Consider the following 19,595-nt stretch of genomic DNA (forward strand, 5'->3'; position numbering starts at 1 on the left):
GCTTTTTAAAACAATTTTCAAATGTCCATGGGCATGATGTTTGCTTGAATCACTAGCTATTAAAGTTTCCTCTTAAAAGTATCCAATGAAACTAAAAAGGAATGTTCCCTTTCTCTTACAATTCACAAGTCAACAAAAAACTCTTCTTGACAAAATAAACTTTTTTTAAAAATAAATTCTAAAATACTAAGATCGATGTTGTTAAACCCAACAAGTATTTTGAACATGTAGTACTCAGATCATCTATCGCCAATTTCATAATAGACAACTTACCCTTTGTGTGTCTTGGTGGGCTCTCAACAAAAGGTGGACAATTCTTGGCAATGCACCATGTTCTCTGAGTGGAGCATGGTTTGCTGGGCAGAGTGCCAGATTTCTGATCAAGCCAACAACAGCCTTGATCAATGGCCATCTGCTTGGTGGATGTAACAGTTTGACAAGGACAGGAAGTCCATAATGTAATCGCACTGCATTCTGGGCCATCTCTGCATCTGGATGACGACTTGTCAAATGACGCAATGCACACACCTGAAAACACAAGAAACAAAATGAAATTATATTCACATATCAAATTTCTATGGATATAGATTTTTAATATAATTCTGAGCTTCTCAAATGTGTAAAATATTTAGATCCCATCAATGTTGTCTACATTTATACTCTTAAACCATTAACCGAATGCTCTGTAAAGATATGAACTTCTCTTTTTTTTTCTTATAAGAGTTATGTTTTTTTTGTTTTTTTTTTAGTGTAAACAAACTGTTAATGAAGTTAATAGTCTTTGGTGGATACTTGTCTCATTGGCAATCTCAACACATTTCCTTATTTTCATAATATTAACTCAAAGTTTTTATTAAGATTTTGAAATTTCAAAATATATCTATTTTCTCATAATTTCTGAAGTTTCCTTTCAGAAACTGCTTTCATCTTTGTTAACCAACAGACTGATGCAATCTATGAAATTCTTTATTTCGACTATGCTATTTTCTCATTACTAAATGATGATCCATTTGTAATTTTTCCTATTTCAAATAAGACATGTACTTACAGCTGGTTCAGTGATATCTTCCCGATCTCCTGCCTGTAGAATGGTTCTAACAAGAGCCTCGATACCTCCAACCTGTGATACGATGATCTTATTACGCTGGTTGTTACAGGTCATGTTGGACAGGATACCAGCTGAACAGGTAACCATGTTGAGATCATTGGATGACAGAAGCTGTACCAACATTTGTAGGAGAGTTTCCATGTTGTCCTGAAATCACAAATAACAATCTTATGAATAACAGCAAAAACATCTATCAGGTATCTTATTCAGAAATGATTGAAAAATTCAAAAAAATTCAGAGTTGGATGTTAGTTGTTACAAAAGAAAATAAAGAGATTTTTCCATAATGCCATATTTTTGTTCTTTACTTGTTGATAATAGGAGTTATACATACAAGTTGACCGATACTTTTTTCACTTGAGAGGTCGTAAATAATTTGACAGCAAATATATGTTGACTGATTAATTGTTGGCTGCTTAACGTCCATTGAACAAATATATGTGGGAAATGATGATGTTGTAATACAAGCCTGAATATTATGAAATTACCTATCTATAATATACATATAACTTATGTGACATATGGTCTAAATATCCAAAGGGAAGGAATTTGTGGACATAAACATAAAACTGGTTTAATCCTACTACATTTTGTTCCTGTACGGATTCAGACTATCTTGAATATGTGTTTTTTGTTCATGATTGTATTTTTTTGGGAGGAGTTGGGTGTTTTTGGGTGGGTGTGGTTTGTTGTACTGATCAATAATTTTGTTATTTCCTGCTATCCTTTTTATGTAATACACAAGTACAAACATACCAATGCTGAATGTACTTTCTAAAATCAAAAGTAAACCAACTTACTGCTTTAGTGGCTGCATCAGACAAATTTCTCAATGTCCATAAACAATTCTGTACTAATCTTTGACTCTGATGAGCTAGATGCATAGCTAATGCCTGCATACCACCTGAAAACAATCAAAAGAAATCATATAATAAATAGTTTTTTTAAAGTAACAAACATATTCAGTCGCTTTTAAATTCCATCACGAGGACGATCCTTATGACGATGGTGAAACTAAATAGTAATTATATCCATTTATTCTGATTATTCTACAATTCAATTAGAAGTCAATGTAGAAACAAGGAAGAATGTGTCCATAGTACACGAATTTTCCCACTCGCAGGATCATTTCCTATGTTCAGTGGACCGAGAAATTGGGGTCAAAACTCTAATTTGGCATTAAAATTAGAAAGATCATATCATAGGGAACATGTGTACTAAGTTTCAAGTTGATTGGACTTCCACTTCATCAAAAACTACCTTGACCAAAAACTTTAACCAAAAACTTTAACCTGAAGCGGGATAGACGGAGGGACAGACAGACATACGCACAGACCGAAAAATATAATGCTCATAAATGGGGCATAAAAATGTCAAATCAATGTTATAAACTGCTATATGATCACTCATTTAAACTCTAGCTTTGCAGTTCCTAAGTTCGTGTAGGGGAGAAATTCAATGAATTCCAAGCATTCATAACTTTGTAAAAATGTTTAAAGCTATTTGATGAAAAGGCTGATTTTTTCTTCATGCGTTTAAATATTTGAAATACAAAAAAAAAGTCTACATTTGTTTCCAATTCTCATTTATAAACTTTTACAATTTATAAGATTCATCATTTAGATATGAAATTACTTTTTCATTAACTTATAATCTTGAACCAATAACATACTGAATTCAAGTTCTTTCTGTGGAAATTCTGTTTTTAATTTTTATCTCTTGGTGAAATTAATTTCTCAATAAAATTGTTAAGATATATGAGCAGACTTTAACATTATACTCACCAGCCTCGACGACTGCAGGTTTGTTACTAGAACATACAGACAAAACTTTCAGGACACGAGATGTGGTCCACAGCAGTTTCTCGTAGGTATAAGATCTCATAATTCTGACAAGTTCTCCTGGACCACCACTGGCTAGGATAATCAACTGAAAGTCAAATTATACACACATATGAATCAATTGCACATACATTAAGTCAATAATTATTTCCTCTAAAGCTGATGCTTCAATCACTGAGGTAAGACATATGCATGCACCAAATTACAATTATTTACATTATCCAGAATTTTTTTTATTAAATATCCATATTAGTAAAGTTCTTGAATAATTTGTGTGTAAAAAAAATCAGGTTTTTAATTCAAGTATGAATTGGTTGGAGTAAACAAAAACCTATATTTTAATTCCTGGTCTGTTATTTTTCATTAAATATCAAATATATAATGATAAAAAGATATGAGGATGAAAACAAGCATTCTGAGAGTATTGCATGGCAATACATAGTCCCCTACCAGGTAAAAATTCATTATACTGGAACAAAATGCTAACTTGTTCTATAACTTGTCATGGTGTAAACAAAAAGAAAATATCATGTCAATATCTTCAAGCATGACTAAAGAACAGTGTGGAAAACTGATTATATGAGTGAATTTTTCGAGTCCAAGGACCATAACTCTGTCCAAAATTATTAGACCGAAACAAAAATTTGAACTTGATCTGTAACTAGTCATGATAAAATTATATACCAATTATCAATCAATATCTTATAAGCATGATGAAAAAACATCAGATATGATTAATAGTTCTCTAAAATTAGATATGATGTAATACAGTGTATATCTATTTTCAAATCATAATCAAATATAATTAATAGTTCCAAATATTTTTTCTTTCATTTGTCACAAACTAATATAGATTTGTAACTTATCTATAAAATGTCAACAACTTTTATCTACACAATGTAATGTATTGAAATATATACATTAATAAAAATAGATTATTATCTAATTAAAGGATTTCTCTTCATAATTTTTTTTATATATATAGCATTCAGAAAATTAGTTTATACTAAATAAAAAACAAACCTGCCAAAAAATTCCTCAAATAATTTAACAAAGAATGTCTTTTAAAAAAGGAGTTATCTCCCTTTGTACAGAAATATGGTTTAACATAGTACTCTAACATTAGATATGGTCCAGAGTTATGGTCCATAACTCTGGACTAAATCATCAGACCGGAACAAAATTCGACCTTGATCTATAACTTGTCATGATAAAACTATATACCAAATATCAAATCAATATCTTCAAGAACGAAGAAAAAAAGTGTGGAAAGCTGATTTGCCAGACTGACGGATGGAGTACAAACCTAGAGTCCCCTTCGACTTCATCGGTAGGGGACTAATAAAAGACTGGTACTTCAGAAATTTAATAAGCTTTTCTTAAGATTTTTGTTTTATAAGGTGTATGAAAATTCTTGTATTTAGCTGATAAAATAAAATTACTTCTACAATGCTATTAAAGGTAGAAATTACTGATTACAAGCCATGTTCAAACTGCTCCAAACGACACCTTCATTGGAATTGAACATTTAGGTAATAAAAGCAAAGTCGCATTATTTGACAGCCTAAAATTATTTTGGGATATAAGGCTTAGACAAACCTTGCTTTCTTGGTTTCCGTAAGCTAAAATCTGTAAACAATCTGTTGTTATGGCAAGAAACTTGACATTGTTTCTCTGTAATAATGCAACCATCTTCTGTAGACCTCCAGCGAGCCTGACAGCCATCTTGGAACCATCTTGATGTAACAGTAGATTGTGCAATGTTGTGATAGCGTAAAATAGAACTGATTCAATGGGTGAACTGAAAAACAAGACAAAGTTATCATTATTTCAGAATAGAATGAATTGACTCTTCTATACTTTTTACTTGTCATATTATCTGACAGCTGTTTTCTTTTTATTAGATCTTTATGAGCTAGGATTTAAAACTAAGTATTCCCCTTCACTTTACATTTAACCTCACCTCGTGATGGCCATGTGTCACAAAATTATAACATGCAGAAGGAATGCACGAGAGGATGAACAGCAGACCCCAAAAAATGAATGATTCTTAATAACAGGCCCATATTTCACAAAAACTCTTACGACTAATATTGGTCGTAAGGATACTGTCTAGTTCAAGACTTACGACAGTTTTTTGTGAAACGAGGGCCAGGTTTTTAAAAATTGCAAAAAGCTTAAAACAAAAGTTGATTAAAGACAGTAGTGTGTGATGAATTTGAATTTGAGCAAATTTGTTATCCCCTTTTAAAGAGAATGAATTTATAGCTATCTTATCAATACTGTGGTTTATACCTTAAAAGTTTGACTAGAGCTGGTATTCCGCCAGATTTGAAAATAGCCAGTAATCCCTGGCGATGATGTGAAAGATTATGTAATGTCCCAGCAGCACAACGTGTGGTTTCCATGTCATTTGTATTGTTCATGGCTCGTACTAATGCTGCCACCATCTGTGGAGAATTCATGATGGCATGGCGACTGGCCTCTTTTTTGGACAATTGGTGTACCATCATGGCTGCCTGACTGACCACTACCTGATCTTCATCATTAAGAAGCTTTGTCAGTTCAGGAATAGCTCTGGTAGCTAAATCAGCATCATCCTGATAATAGAAAATATTTCATATTTTAATATTAACAGTTGGTTATTTCCTCGGTTTTTTTATAATTTAGCTTTTTCTATTTTAATAAATTTGTTATATTTCTTGTGCAGCCAATAATCTTCTATAAATGTTAAGGTAGGAATTTGGTGTAAAACTTCATCATATACAAAATCCCTACACTCATATGCATTAAATAGTACATTTTAAAGAATTTATCTCAAGAATAAACAAAAGAATAGAATACATCTTAAGGTGTATTTTTAAAATAAAACAAGACACCTGATTTCCCTTGATGACGCAAGACCTTTTTTTGTTAATTCTGAGTTGTTGAATCATGTTCTCATCTTTACTCTCTATAAGCATAATTATGCTTTATAATATAATCATTGTAGGCCAGCCAAATCCATGGTATTATATTGAAAGATCAGCAAAATATATCAGGTTGCTAGTAGAACATGTTGAACAATTGCTTTTCCTTTAAGGCAATTGTTTTCTGATAACATATTGTAATTTTAAACAAAAACTGAGGTTAAGAAGTCCAAAATTACCTGATAGTTTATAAGGTTAACGACGGCATGCTTTAACATCTGTGATGGCTCAGCCAATCTTTGCACTGCCGTTGGTTGATCGGGGTGCATTTGTGTTGATGGTATAGCCATGCCTTCCTCCATGGTTTCTGGAAACATGGCTGCCCTCACACGCTGTGAACGAGTCTGGTTTAATTGTTGATTCACTTCTGCAAAGGAAAAAAACCAAAATATATACATTCTACTTTCAAATGATTTTATAGAATAAGACTTATTAAAATTTTCATAAAAAGTTGACAATTTTTGGTTTTAACATTATCTAGAATCCTTTATCTTGCAAAAGCAACTCCAATAAATACATGTCACAAGCACTACCAACTCGCACTATCTTTCCGAAACAAAATAGTGAACAGGTACTTCTATATTATAATCATGCATAAGTAAAATAAATGGCAAGGCAAACAAGAATGCCCAAATACAAAAATAAAGAGATGTTGAATGATTGCCAATGAGACAAGTAACCATCAGAGTTCACATGAGGTGAATGTAAGCAGTTTGTTCAAATCATTTTTCTGGATCCAATATCTTACAAAAATGATTTTTTTTTTAACAATTGCCTTTGCTTCAAATTTTTGAAACCTACCATCAACTTGATCCTGTGTATATTGTGGATTGCTGTAATTTTGTTCAGCCCAGTCCAACATCATCCTGGTTGTGTCCATATTATCTCCCCCTTGTTCATTCATGTCTTCAGGTTCATGGTGACCTCCCTTGCTGCTGATGGAAGGAGCCTAAATGACAAGACAGTCAAAGTTTTAGATATGATCTGATAATAAAAAGTAACAGACTTCAAAAATGTGTTTACATATAATATTCATGTAAAGTTATGATCTAATCTGAATGGATACCCCCCTTTTTTCATTTGTTTTCTTTCCTTGATTTTTTCTGCATTTTAAGTGATCCTTTTTTACAAATATCAAGCACCTATTTTTCCCATTTTGTTCCCAGTGTTTCTTGACTTATTTTCACAGTTCAGTTTGTCAAAACAGAAACACTTGTACAGAGTTCATGTTTTATCAAGTTTGAATAGTTTGTGCCACTGCATAAAGACATGAAATTACCATTTTAAATGTTTCATAGTAACTGGAACATTAACCTCACATTGGTAACCATTCTTCCATATTCTTCACTGTACACATGGATTTTTAATGTCAAAATATTACTTCATTTTCTTTGAATAACACTATGTTAAATGTTGATACATTTTGAATATGTAATTTGTAAATCAATTAAAGTAATTATTTACCGAGGTTGTGGCTCCTGAGTTGATACCAGAATCCATGTATTGGTTTTGTTGCCACATCATCGTCTGTTGGTTTTTGTCCAGCGGCATGTCCGACAGGTCCATGTAGTTATTCCCTCCCGACACTGAAAAACAATAATATTTGTTACATTCATGAACCTCATTGGTGAATATCTGGTTAAAAGTTTTTATCTGTAAATGAATTTTGTGTTGATGGCAGATCTTTCAGTCCCCATAACCATGATTACTTAATCCGTAACTTGTGAAGACAAGACAATTTAGAGCTTTCTTGTTGTCGACTCTACTTTGGCCTCTAAATGTGTTTTTCAGATCTTTTAGTGTTGTTAAGTTGCTGTCGTAAATTGTTGCGTCTCTTGAAACTCACTTTAAATGCGAAACAAAAAACCAGGTAGTCATACAGTGCTTTCCCTTAGAAGTGGATTTTTGGCTAAATTAAAATAGCCTTCTTCCTCACAATTTTGACCACCTACTTGTCAGTCAGTTATAAAAGTTAATGTTGAACATCCTACTTCTACTTGCAAAAACTAGCAAACCACTTACATGGCTTACATCATGTTTAAAAATTATCAAACAAGCATGACATGCATGTACTAGTAATAACTAAAATGTAAATACATGTACATGTATGACAGTTGACATGAGCTTCACATAAAACCATGCACATACACAGTATCTAAGCAGTAGAAATCTACATACAGGTGTTTATATGTACTTTTACTGAACAAGTTCCATTTTGTAAACCTCAAAATATACATACAAAAAAATTGATTAAGGTTAACCATTTCAGTAAATAGAGATTGATTGATTGTTGGTTGCTTAACGTCCCAGTAAATAAATAGCATCTGACAAAGGGAGGCTACAAGAAATAAAGGGGAAATGTGTCCATGGGACACAGATGCCCCCACTTGCATATAACATTATAAAGGGATATAACTCTAGAACTGTAAAAGTGACGGTACCCAAATTTGTACTTGATCTGAGTTTTGTGGTAATAAGCATTGTGCATAAGTTTCATAAGTTCATAACATTTGGTTGAGGCAAACTAAAGTTAGAGAACGGAAACAAAAAATTCAGCAATTTTTCCATTTGTAAAGGGGCATAACTCTAGAACAGTAAAAGTGACGCCACCAAAATTGAAATTTGATCTGTGTTTTGTGGTAATAAGCATTGTGTATAAGTTTAATATTATTTGGTTGAGGCAAACTAAAGTTAGAGAATGGAAACCAATTTTGGTACGTACATACGGACAAGGGTAACCTTAATGCCCCCTCCGCTACGGCGAGGGGCATGAAAACAGATGTAAGTATCATGTGTAGTATACCAGAAAAAGGTATGATCGTGTTAGATGTAATTTCATCATTAATATCAAATTCAAAATATTGATTTTTAAACACTTGATTTGTTCTTACTTGTCATGTTTGTTGACACCTGAAAATGAAGCAAGAAATCCCTTCAGTGTGAGAAGGTGAATAATTCTCACAAGCTGTGGTAGAAGTCAAAAGGTGCAAAATAAAGTCTGTTTTATAGGAATATGGACAAGCAATAATCAGAATTGTATTTTCCTGTACACAAAATTGTAGAGGAAATGTTCAAAATATGAAACAAAAGTCAATAAACTTTAAAACATCAAATTATCAACGTTCAAGAGAAAAACCACCCAAAATCTTACCATTTTGATGCAATTTTCTCTAACAGCCATCACACTGTTACAGATATCTTCCTTCTTACATCAAATATTCATTAATAATGCTTCATTTAATTTGTACATTAAGAAAATCCTTCTTGTTTAGGCCAATCAAATAAATCTTCAGCCTTAGTTAAAATAAAATCTGTGTACAGATGCTAATCAAGACAACTATGTGTTCTTTATTGCATGTAGATCTGTGTATCACAGCTCATTGATAATCTTAAATACAGGAAATTTTAGGCCAGGCAAATTTAATTTGTGTCTAAGATTTTGTGCAAAGAAAATCTATTCTTTTTATTATTTACAAGTGTACAATTAGCTTTATCTACAGGTTTTGAAAAAAAAAACAGGACTTTTTACAAGGATTGAAGACTAAAATATTGAATTTATTGAAAGGAATTTCAGAAAGGTCTAACAGCTTTTATTCAAATACCATTAAATCAGTCAGGTCATCAACTCAAACCTTTCCCTTAAACAATCCTCTCAAGAAGTTAAAAGCACTTTATGCAATTAGATCTGTGACCTATTTCACAAAAAATCTCACTAAAAAAAAACTCAGTCATGAACTTTAAATGTGCAGTATATTTAATTTTTTTATACATTTTGTATAGTCAAGAATGCAGACAACAAGAAACCTGCAAGACCTTTTGATATGCCTGCTAAAATACACATCACTGCAGCATGTGCACCCCTAATTTATCAATCCAGATGTCAGACTTGACAACCTACAACTCTTTACACTTTTAGATCAGACAAGTTAAGTGAATCTGTAACCCCAAATGTCAGCCAGCCTCTAAATACGTTTGGTGTAGTCTGTGAGTATACTGACCCAGAGTTCAATCAACAATTTGTATGTTCACAAAACATTTTGTTATCTCTGCCTAATGTTGAGATAGTAATTATAACATTTGTTTTGTATGTGTCTTGCTATAAAAATTTCCTCAATTTTGAAGACTATTTGGCTTATGTATAATTGTGCACAGTTTGTCTGGCCGTGATCCAATGAATCCATTTCATAACTGACAAAGCATACAATTCTAATTATTGCTTGTTGATATTCATATTCATATAAAAAACAACTTAATTTTGCACTTTTTGCCTTTTACCACAGCTTGTGAGAATTGTTCACCTCAAACAATACCAACTGTTGTCTTTTTTTACTTCATTTTCAGGTGTCAACAAACATTAGAACAAATCATGTGTTCATAAACCTATTTAAACTTCAGTCTAACAGGCCATGTATATATTTTATATATAGTTTTAGTCTAACAGGCCATGTATATATTTTATATATAGTTTTAGTCTAACAGGCCATGTATATATTTTATATATAGTTTTAGTCTAACAGGCCATGTATATATTTTATATATAGTTTTAGTCTAACAGGCCATGTATATATTTTGAAGTGTTTACTGTTACAAGTCTCATGTTGAAATTTCAACGTATTGCCGGAAATGCCCGTCCTACTTTTTTGTGAGGAAGGAATTATTCACGCTGGATTTTTCACCCATGTCAATTTAACAAGTTTTGGTGTTAAGGATGCTGTAGTCTATCCTAATACTTACTATTTCTGTTCGACCCCTCATTCTGGTTAATTTGATAAGTACTCATGATTGATTATAATGGCTGGTTCTCTTTCAAATCTGCAAAAGAAAATGTATCTTTGAAAAGCTGATCCAAGCTGCAACATGCAAATATACATAGCTTTCAACAAAACTATTTGTGTGGAATGTTACATACGCCAGATTAGTGTCCCCTTACCACACTTTATCCTCATTGAAATTCTTTATTTTTGATTTTTTAATTGTGAAAATTTTACAAAAATCTATTATCAATCCCTTTCCACAGGGCTCCCAACAACCCTGATCAGCAACAACTGCCAGACATACTAAATAAATATTCATGGGAAAGGTTGACTATCAATTTTTGAATACAAAAAACCAAATCAAATTTCAATATTATATGACACGTAACGCAGGAAGTATTTCAGTCTATAGCTTATTATACATGATTAATCCAATTATCTAGGACTTGTGCGACAACTTATTATTTACATTCAAATTGGCACTGAAATCCATTTTCACAAAATCTCAGCATAATGTTATTCTTGCTTGACTTCTTGTTTTTAAAGTAAAATTAGCTGAGTTATGTTGTTTGTTGAACCACATACAATTGATTTCAATACAACGCTAGACAGAAAGTGGTTCAATATAATAAGATGTGATATATATTGTTGCAAATTAGACCACTATCACTACAGCAGTAATCATCCATACCTATAAAAGGCCATGGCATGACAAAATGTTTAACAATCTTAATGAAGCTTGTTTTTGGAACAAGTGGTGAAAATCCTAGGTAAGGGGAGGGTTGGACGCCCTCAAAAATGTTCAACCCCGCCACATTCTGTATGCGATTGTCCCAAGTTAAAAGCCTGTAATTCAGTGGTTGTCCTTTGTTGCTGTTTATCAAATTTGTTTATCATTCGAATTCATTGTTTTGTAAATAAATCAAGACATTGGTTTTCTCATTTGAATTGTTTTACATTTCTCATTTTAGGGCCTTTTATAGCTGACTATACAGTATGGGTTTTGCTCATTGTTGAAGGCCGTCTGGTGACCTATAGGGGTTAACTTCTATGTCATTTGGTCTCTGGTGGAGAGTTGTCTCATTGGCAATCATACCACATCTTCTTGTTTTTATACATGTACAAATGCATGTACTTGATAAACTTTCAACATTTCAAATTTGCTTTAGAAATAATAATTATACAGTGAAAGTTGTGAAACCTGTCTTAATCGAATCTTGCATCAACCGAAAACCTGGCTAAACCAAACATGTTCTTAAGCCCAGTTATATCAAATTGTATGCATGTGAATCTGATGAAACCGAACATGTCAAATCTTAAGTCCTGAAGAGGTTTGTGTATGTATGTTAATTGTGTGCTTCAAAGTGTTTATTATCAATGAACTACTGTTAACAAATTACAAGGGGGCTTAGGGATGTTATAACAACATTACACAATTCATAATGAGAATCTGAATCTAACCCCTTTGTAACCCCCTAATTACGCTATAATATAAATTCACACCCTCAACTACAAGCCTTTGAAGAAGTGTCAGATTTTTCAATGACCTGGCAGTCAACAAAGGACACTTATCTATTCAATAAAAACTTCACCTTGGCATTTAAATATGACTCAAATTTTTAGGTACATAATGTATGGGGAAATTATTTAATTTTATCATTAGTCTTTTTTCAAATTCATTTATGCACATGGTGTCAACCATGTCAACGACATAAATAGAAATGTCAGAAACAAGAATCACAAATACAATAGCATGATTAAATATGGAATTTTTCTTTTTAGTTAATACATAATATTTTACCCGAACATCTCAAATTGAAAATAAAGTCATGAAATATTTTACCTATTTTATCTTGTAAAACTGTTTCTCAAGATTACAAATAAAAGAAGAGATGTAAACAGTGACTACTTAGTAATAACTACTAGTAAAAAGTCTAGACTGAAAAGTTAAATTTTACAACTCAAAAAACACAGAAAAAAATCTTTATAAATTGGATTTATATATGAATATTGTTCAAACTTAAAAAATCTAAATTTTGAAATATATTATGGGATAGTAGATTAATTTGCTGACTGATTGCTAAATGTCTAAGAGAATAAAACAAGAATGTGTCTGAGGACACGAATGCCCCCACCCACTCAAGCTATGCAATGAAAATGGGATGGACAGAAGAACGGAAGGTCAAGGGTAACATTTAATGCACCTATCGCCTACGGCGGGGGCATACAAAATATCTCACAACAGATTATCAATTCAGCAATAAGGGAAAGTGAGAGAGGGATGAATTTTGGACTGTCACTTCAAAATCAAATGGTTACTTAATCAAGTTTAGCACATTCTTTAAGATGAGGGATTTGGCGGTCAGAAATGTGGGGAAGTGCAATGTAGGGGGCAAAAATTTAGGATCTGGGAAAAGGAGGAAAAAAATTGGGATCGGGAAAAAATTACAAAATAAAGCAGGATTTGGGAAATGAGCACCCCCATAATGGTACATCGCCTGTCTAATAATATCAATTCATGAACATTGGACAGACATTTCCAAGTGAATGAATCATACTACATGCAAGTAGTACATGTACATGGTAAAGGGTTAGAAATGAATCATTACAACAGGTCATATCAAAACACATCCTGATAAACTGTAGTTACTTCAGTTTTTAAACATTGCAAGTAGTTTTCATGTTTAAATTATGAATGTAATATTCTATTTTCGCAACTTACAACTTATGGAAGCAGATGTAGAAAATACACCATAGCAGACCATATATCATCACATGATCAATGTAAGATGACTTATAACTCCCTCAATTGAGGAAGGAAGTCTCAAGTACAACCGTATGTTTACATTTAAGTGTGTCTGTACTCATCCGCCCCCAATTTTTCAAGATCTGAACAGACCAAAACAACTTAATCTGAACTTCAATTTATATTTGTGGCATTCATAGAAGGTCATTAACAATTTTATGTTATTGACACGCCCTGTGATATTTTATCTGGTACATGTATTTGAAGTTAGCTTAAGCTAGTATTTTTCAAAGCCATTCACTATATACACCAAAATAAATAGGAACAAAACTCTAATTGCCTGATGGGCAACCGAAAGCCTTCTAACTTCTTTTGCTTTGATAATTTATCTGATAGATTCAGCCTAAGAGAAATGATTAATAATTTGTACCTCAGTAGTAAAGCACTATCACTTAAAATCTAATTTTGTTTTTGAAAAAAAAAAAACTTTCATTCAATAACTAGTGAATACAAGCTCTCTAGATACAGAACAGATTTTTTTCTCATTAGATGATCAACTTTTGAAGAAGCTGACTTAAATATATATATACCTCCCCAGTCACTACTGAAAAATCTTTTCAGACTGAGTATTTCAAATTCTCAATAAATTTTAAAGTTCAAAATGCCTGTCATTGAAAAGGTAAATACTTGAGAGTTCAGATTTGGCAGGTTGCCTAAATTGGGTCAGATTAAATCGCTTGTCATACTTGGTTAGCATTCAGAATGAGATTTCCCTCCCAAGGCCCCTTTCAATCTTTCTTATCAATTAGTGTCATGTATGATAACAATGTAAGTTTACTACACAGGGGTGTAAACATTGCAATTTTTGTGGTGGGTGATTCAACAAGAATCTCTTTAAAAAGGGGAATCATTGAATTAATGGAGAACCTGTAGCTAAATGAGACACTATTGTCTTATCAAAGAAATATTTCAACCAGTATTGATTTTGAAAATGCTCAACTATTTGCATTTAAAACAGTAAAGAAATCAATTCCCTCCTTTTAGCAAACATTGACAGAAGAAACAGAGGAAGAATATATATCATTTCAATTAAGGGCCTTTCACAGTCTCTTGACATTGACATTTACAAACAATACAATGAACATTAAGTTACACAACTGATTTTGTACATTCAAATTCCCCACCCTATTCCTGTAGGAAACATACAAAGATCATTCAAAAGAGGCTGGACTTGGTCCTTATATTTGCAACTGAATACTATTACATATATGCAATAATCAAAATGCTTAAATAAATGTGGAATGTGTCCATGGGACACATATGATGCCCCCGCTTGCATATCATATAAAATTATAAACGGACATAACTCTAGAACGGTTAAAGTGACGCCACTAAAATTCAAACTTAATCTGTGTTTTGTGGTAATAAGCATTGTGTTTAAGTTTCATAACATTTAGTTAAGGCAAACTAAAGTCGGAGAACAGAAACCAACTTTGGGACGTACGTTCGGACGAACGTACATACAGACGGACAAGGGTAAAACTTATTGCCCCCTCCTCTACGGCGGGGGCATAAAAACCTCAAAGATACCAAGCTTATAATTTTGTATGCCAGAAACGTATTAACGTTTCGTCTACAAAAGAATCATCAGTGACGCTCCAATCAAAAAGTTAACACACCAAATTAAGTAGAAATTCAGTCAGTTGTTTAAGGGTGATGTGGATACAAGACTCGGTTTACCCGAAAATTTTCCAATCGCCCTTGGGAAGTCAGTTCCAGATACATACCCCCTTTTGCAGATGTGGAAATTGCATGTTTTTATATTGGAAACCCTCAACTTAATTTGGATCAGAAATAAGACATTAAATCCTATTTGTAAGACATTTTCTGTTGTTCAATAAAAAGGAGTGTAAAAAAACATAAAACCTTTATCAAAATTACATTGTTACACAACAATAAGTCTTATTTAAATTAAAATCACAAAAATTCGCTGGCTTTTTACAAAGAATGTTAATTAATCCTGTTCAAAAAACCAACTTCAAATGATTTTTTTGTTGTTGCTTTGTGCCCCTTTGAAGGTACCGAACCTTGGTCCTATATTTATTTTAACCCCAGACATGGCCTCCTAGTTGTCAATAAATTTTCTGCATAATCAATTTCACAGTCTGTCATAAAGCACTGGTGTGTTAGAACATTGGGGACAAACACATTAACTTCAATTATCTTTAATAAAAACTAAACATATTTTATGGCTTGTTACTTCTGTCAATGGAAATCATTACCATTCTCATTGATGCTGAATGATGAAGCAAAATTGTTCAGCACTCCTGTGACCTAAATGAAAACACTGAATCAAAGCTGTCAGATAATTCAGATATTGATGACAGGAATTAATCTGTAAAACAATTAGGGTTAAAAAAATACTCAGAATTCCCAAACATATCAAATTTCTGGGACAGATTTTCATCCCAAATCATGCAATGATAGAGAAAAAATTAAATGCTACAAATGTATGAATAAACTAAACAATACAAGGATTTTAGAAATATGCAGCTATTTGCCATCAAAATTGTGTTAATGAAAACATTGAATATGTTCCAATGGGGGAAAGGGGGGGGGGAATATTTCTATCAGACAACAGATAAATGTCAGACAAGTCCTCAAGTCTATGTCAGACCATAATAATAAAGACATCAGATTCTAGGAGGAGCCAGTGTCAGTGAGTGCTGAACTTTTATATACAAGTATGTTTATCCTGTACCACTAACCTTTTAACCTTTCCTCTATTTAGCATCAGAACCAAATTTCATAATATCTGTAAACATGCAACTGTCTCTTATCAAATTGAAATGAAAAAGAATGACCCCACTGGTTGATATCTCATTAAGACTGACCAGTATCAATAGAAACCTAATTACACACTGACCAACACACATGCTAGTGATTGAATATTAATCACTGAAACTGACAACTGACAAGAGTTCAAATGTGAAACCATTAACATTTAATCAACTTACACACATCTGCTAAGTATTCATTTTAGGATCAATAGCACAGACATTATTCAAAAAGAAAATATTTACTTTCTCACATACATAATCAATTAAATAGACCAGGAACATATATATTGACGGGACTTGACACTACCTGATTGTAGTCGATTTTATCGTCGTGCCATAGTTAATAAAGATACGATACAGAAACGGACATGTGTTAAAAACGGACTCGCTATTATCCTAATAATTTCTGATATTATCAATAAAATGTCATTCAAACTAGTTTTATAGTGATGCTAGTGTATCAAACTTGTATTCTGTCACTTCAAATTTGTTAAAATCGCAAGCATTTCATTACAGAATTGTGCAGAATGCAAACAAGGTAATAAAAAAATGGCGGCCATTGCGGCGATGATTTACAAATTCCCAAACTATTATAAAACACTTCACATCAAATAAATCAAACTTATTTTGGTAATTTTATATGACAAAATATATCTTCTAAATGATAAAACTTGTATTTATTTACAATTAGAGTTATGTGGTTTATTTGTTGAGCAGTTCTGATAGTTTTTCAGTCAGACGCTACCAAAATCCGTAAATCTCGGGAAGTCTCGGGGAGTCCGAGATTTTATCAATTTTATACTGAAAAGCGTATCAGATTCATTTCCCGTTAGATATACTGTTCCCAGAATAGACTAATAATTTTTTTTTCTTGAAAACAAAATGTAATGGTTTATTCCAAAACTTGTATTACAGGGCACAATTATAAGTTGGTAAGCAGTCAATCAAAACCTACAACTAAAACAGTAACACACATCTATTCTATTTACACTCCTACAAATTCACCATCTCTGATATATAACACATACAATTTATTACCCCTCAAGATTGACTTCCATGGTGCCGTAAAAAAATTGATCTCAACTTGCTCTGAAGAGCTGATGCTGTATGTAGCTCCCTTTACAATCTTATTCTTTTAATAAATAGACAATTTTGAAATACTGATTTCATGTAATTAGCGACAAGGATTGCATCATAATTTATTCAAGTCTACATATTTTGAGTTGATAATTATAGTATTCCTGAAGTAAATGCAATGCAAATGCTCAGGTGGGCCTGTAACATGCTTTTTCCAGACATAAGGATAACACATATATTGGACATCTAGTACACAGTACAGTTGACCACACCAACCCCCTACCCCCATTTCACATACCTCAAATCTCATCCCCTCCCTCATCAGGTCTTTCATTAAGAGGAGGTATAATGTACCATGTACTTTACCCTTCTGAATAAGTGATCGGCACCCACTGATTTTAGGATTTTACATACAAGGTATCCAACAGTTCATTAAGAGACATACCAGTTCACATGAAAGATATTGACACCTCTGTCTTGCATGCCATTAAATAAGTCTGCACCAAACTTGTTTTCACAAAAAAAGATTAGACAATTGGTTTTCTCGTTTGAATTGTTTTACACTAGTAATTTTGGGGCCCTTTATACATGTAGCTTGCTGTTCAGTGTGAGCCAAGGCTCCGTGTTGAAGGCCGTACTTTGACCTGTAATTGTTTACTTTTATACATTGCGACTTGGATGGAGAGTTGTCTTATTGGCACTCCTACCACATCTTCTTATTTATAATTTAAATAATTTGATCTATTTGGCGTAACAAATTGTTTAATTATATTTTCACTAGCATGAAACACTTTTTACTAGTCTTGACAATATAACTAGTTGCTAAAAGTGCATACTGAAACAATACACTACCTTTTGTATGAATCTAGGATACTAAAATCCCACTACATGGTGACTCTACATGTATATTGTAATATCCTCACAGCAAAAAGTCCCAAATTAATTTTGAATTTTATAAAACAAGTAACACAATTGCTTAATTTTTCACTGAGAACACAGAAGCAACCTGGTAAAAATTTGTCCCACTTTGCATCAGTTGCTGTATTAAATTAATTTTCACATTAATCCAATGTAAAATAAACACACATTCAATTTTATCTCCATAAATGTGTCAAAACAGTGAAATTTAACATTGTCACATGAATGCTTTCACCCACGATTTAAAAATGACTAAGACTTTGTTAAAATTTGCAAGAATAAAACACTCCTATGACCTAGACGCTTGGTGAGCTCAGTCAACCATATTTACATATAAATCAACCTGCCATGTGTCAAACTTCAAAATCTCACCTGTCTAACATTTCAAAACAGGGGCTCTCAAAAGGATTATTCTCATTAATTTACATGTATGAAACGAAAGCATACTCTTATAGTAAGAATATCTATTTTCATCAAAGTATCATTCATAATTTAATGAATTTTATTATGGTCCAAGTAAAATTAGGTAACGTTGGGAGAAAAAAATCGACAAGTCCACCAGACATATTTTTATATAAATTATATAAATAGAAACACCTAAGCCAATGAAGTCAGTAAAAACTATATATATATATATTAAATAGATACTACATGTACATGTATTAATAATGTCTGCAGATCTAGATCACTCAAAGTTAACAAATGGTCTAGCCTATGTTTGTAAAATTGAAAAAGGTCAGTTTAAAACCTTGTTTTAAACAACTTTCACAAAATGTCTAGTAATTAAGAACTTGAATATAAATAGAAAGGTGTCAAATTAAATGTTTCTGCAATATGGGACCACTAGAACACATATTTCTACACTCATTTTATGTTCGATGACATGAAGTTGACAAATTGTTGAAGTTTGGGTTACTAAAGTAGGCATCAGGATGAAACACAACTTAATATTTCTTACCCTTATATCTTTATATATATTTATAAGAGTAAGACATACATATTTTCCTGCATGTCATACTCTTTCTTATATTATTTAATTGTGTTTTTCTTTACTATTTAATGTACTGCTTCTGACACGTTGCAATTGTTTCATGAATTCTTATTTGATCAACTTTTGGGGGAAAATTTCCTTTCAACTCAGTCCAGATATTTGCTAAAATAAATGGGGAATGTGTTCATGGGACACAGATAATGCCCCAGCTTGCATATCATTTAAAGTTATAAAGGGACATAACTGAAAAACGGTATAAGTGACGCTACCCAAATTTGTACTTGATCTGAGTGTTGTGGTAATAAGTATCGTGTATAAGTTTCATAACATTTGGTTGAGGCAACCTTAAGT

The 19,595-nt window shown here is 32.4% G+C and overlaps 1 protein-coding gene across 2 annotated transcripts in view; it reads right to left on the reverse strand.

Annotated features, from left to right (window-relative positions):
* LOC127718335 (catenin beta-like) overlaps positions 1-19,595 on the reverse strand; it is a 36,601-nt gene that overhangs the window by 5,242 nt on the left and 11,764 nt on the right. Inside the window, exons 1-11 of one of the 2 annotated variants that reach the window (XM_052224332.1) lie at positions 18,188-18,501; positions 10,653-10,730; positions 7,383-7,504; positions 6,720-6,867; positions 6,098-6,285; positions 5,245-5,549; positions 4,549-4,750; positions 2,893-3,037; positions 1,909-2,012; positions 1,049-1,255; positions 274-528 (exon numbers count right to left, since the gene is read on the reverse strand). In XM_052224332.1, the coding sequence (XP_052080292.1) occupies positions 274-528; positions 1,049-1,255; positions 1,909-2,012; positions 2,893-3,037; positions 4,549-4,750; positions 5,245-5,549; positions 6,098-6,285; positions 6,720-6,867; positions 7,383-7,504; positions 10,653-10,698 (1,722 nt within the window). In that variant the 5' untranslated portion in view covers positions 10,699-10,730; positions 18,188-18,501. Of the gene's footprint in view, positions 1-273; positions 529-1,048; positions 1,256-1,908; positions 2,013-2,892; positions 3,038-4,548; positions 4,751-5,244; positions 5,550-6,097; positions 6,286-6,719; positions 6,868-7,382; positions 7,505-10,652; positions 10,731-18,187; positions 18,502-19,595 lie in introns of those variants that run through there. The other variant, XM_052224331.1, reaches the window with a different exon arrangement.

The sequence above is a fragment of the Mytilus californianus genome, unplaced genomic scaffold, assembly GCF_021869535.1.
Source record: "Mytilus californianus isolate M0D057914Y unplaced genomic scaffold, xbMytCali1.0.p SCAF_10, whole genome shotgun sequence".
NCBI classification, from domain to species: domain Eukaryota; kingdom Metazoa; phylum Mollusca; class Bivalvia; order Mytilida; family Mytilidae; genus Mytilus; species Mytilus californianus.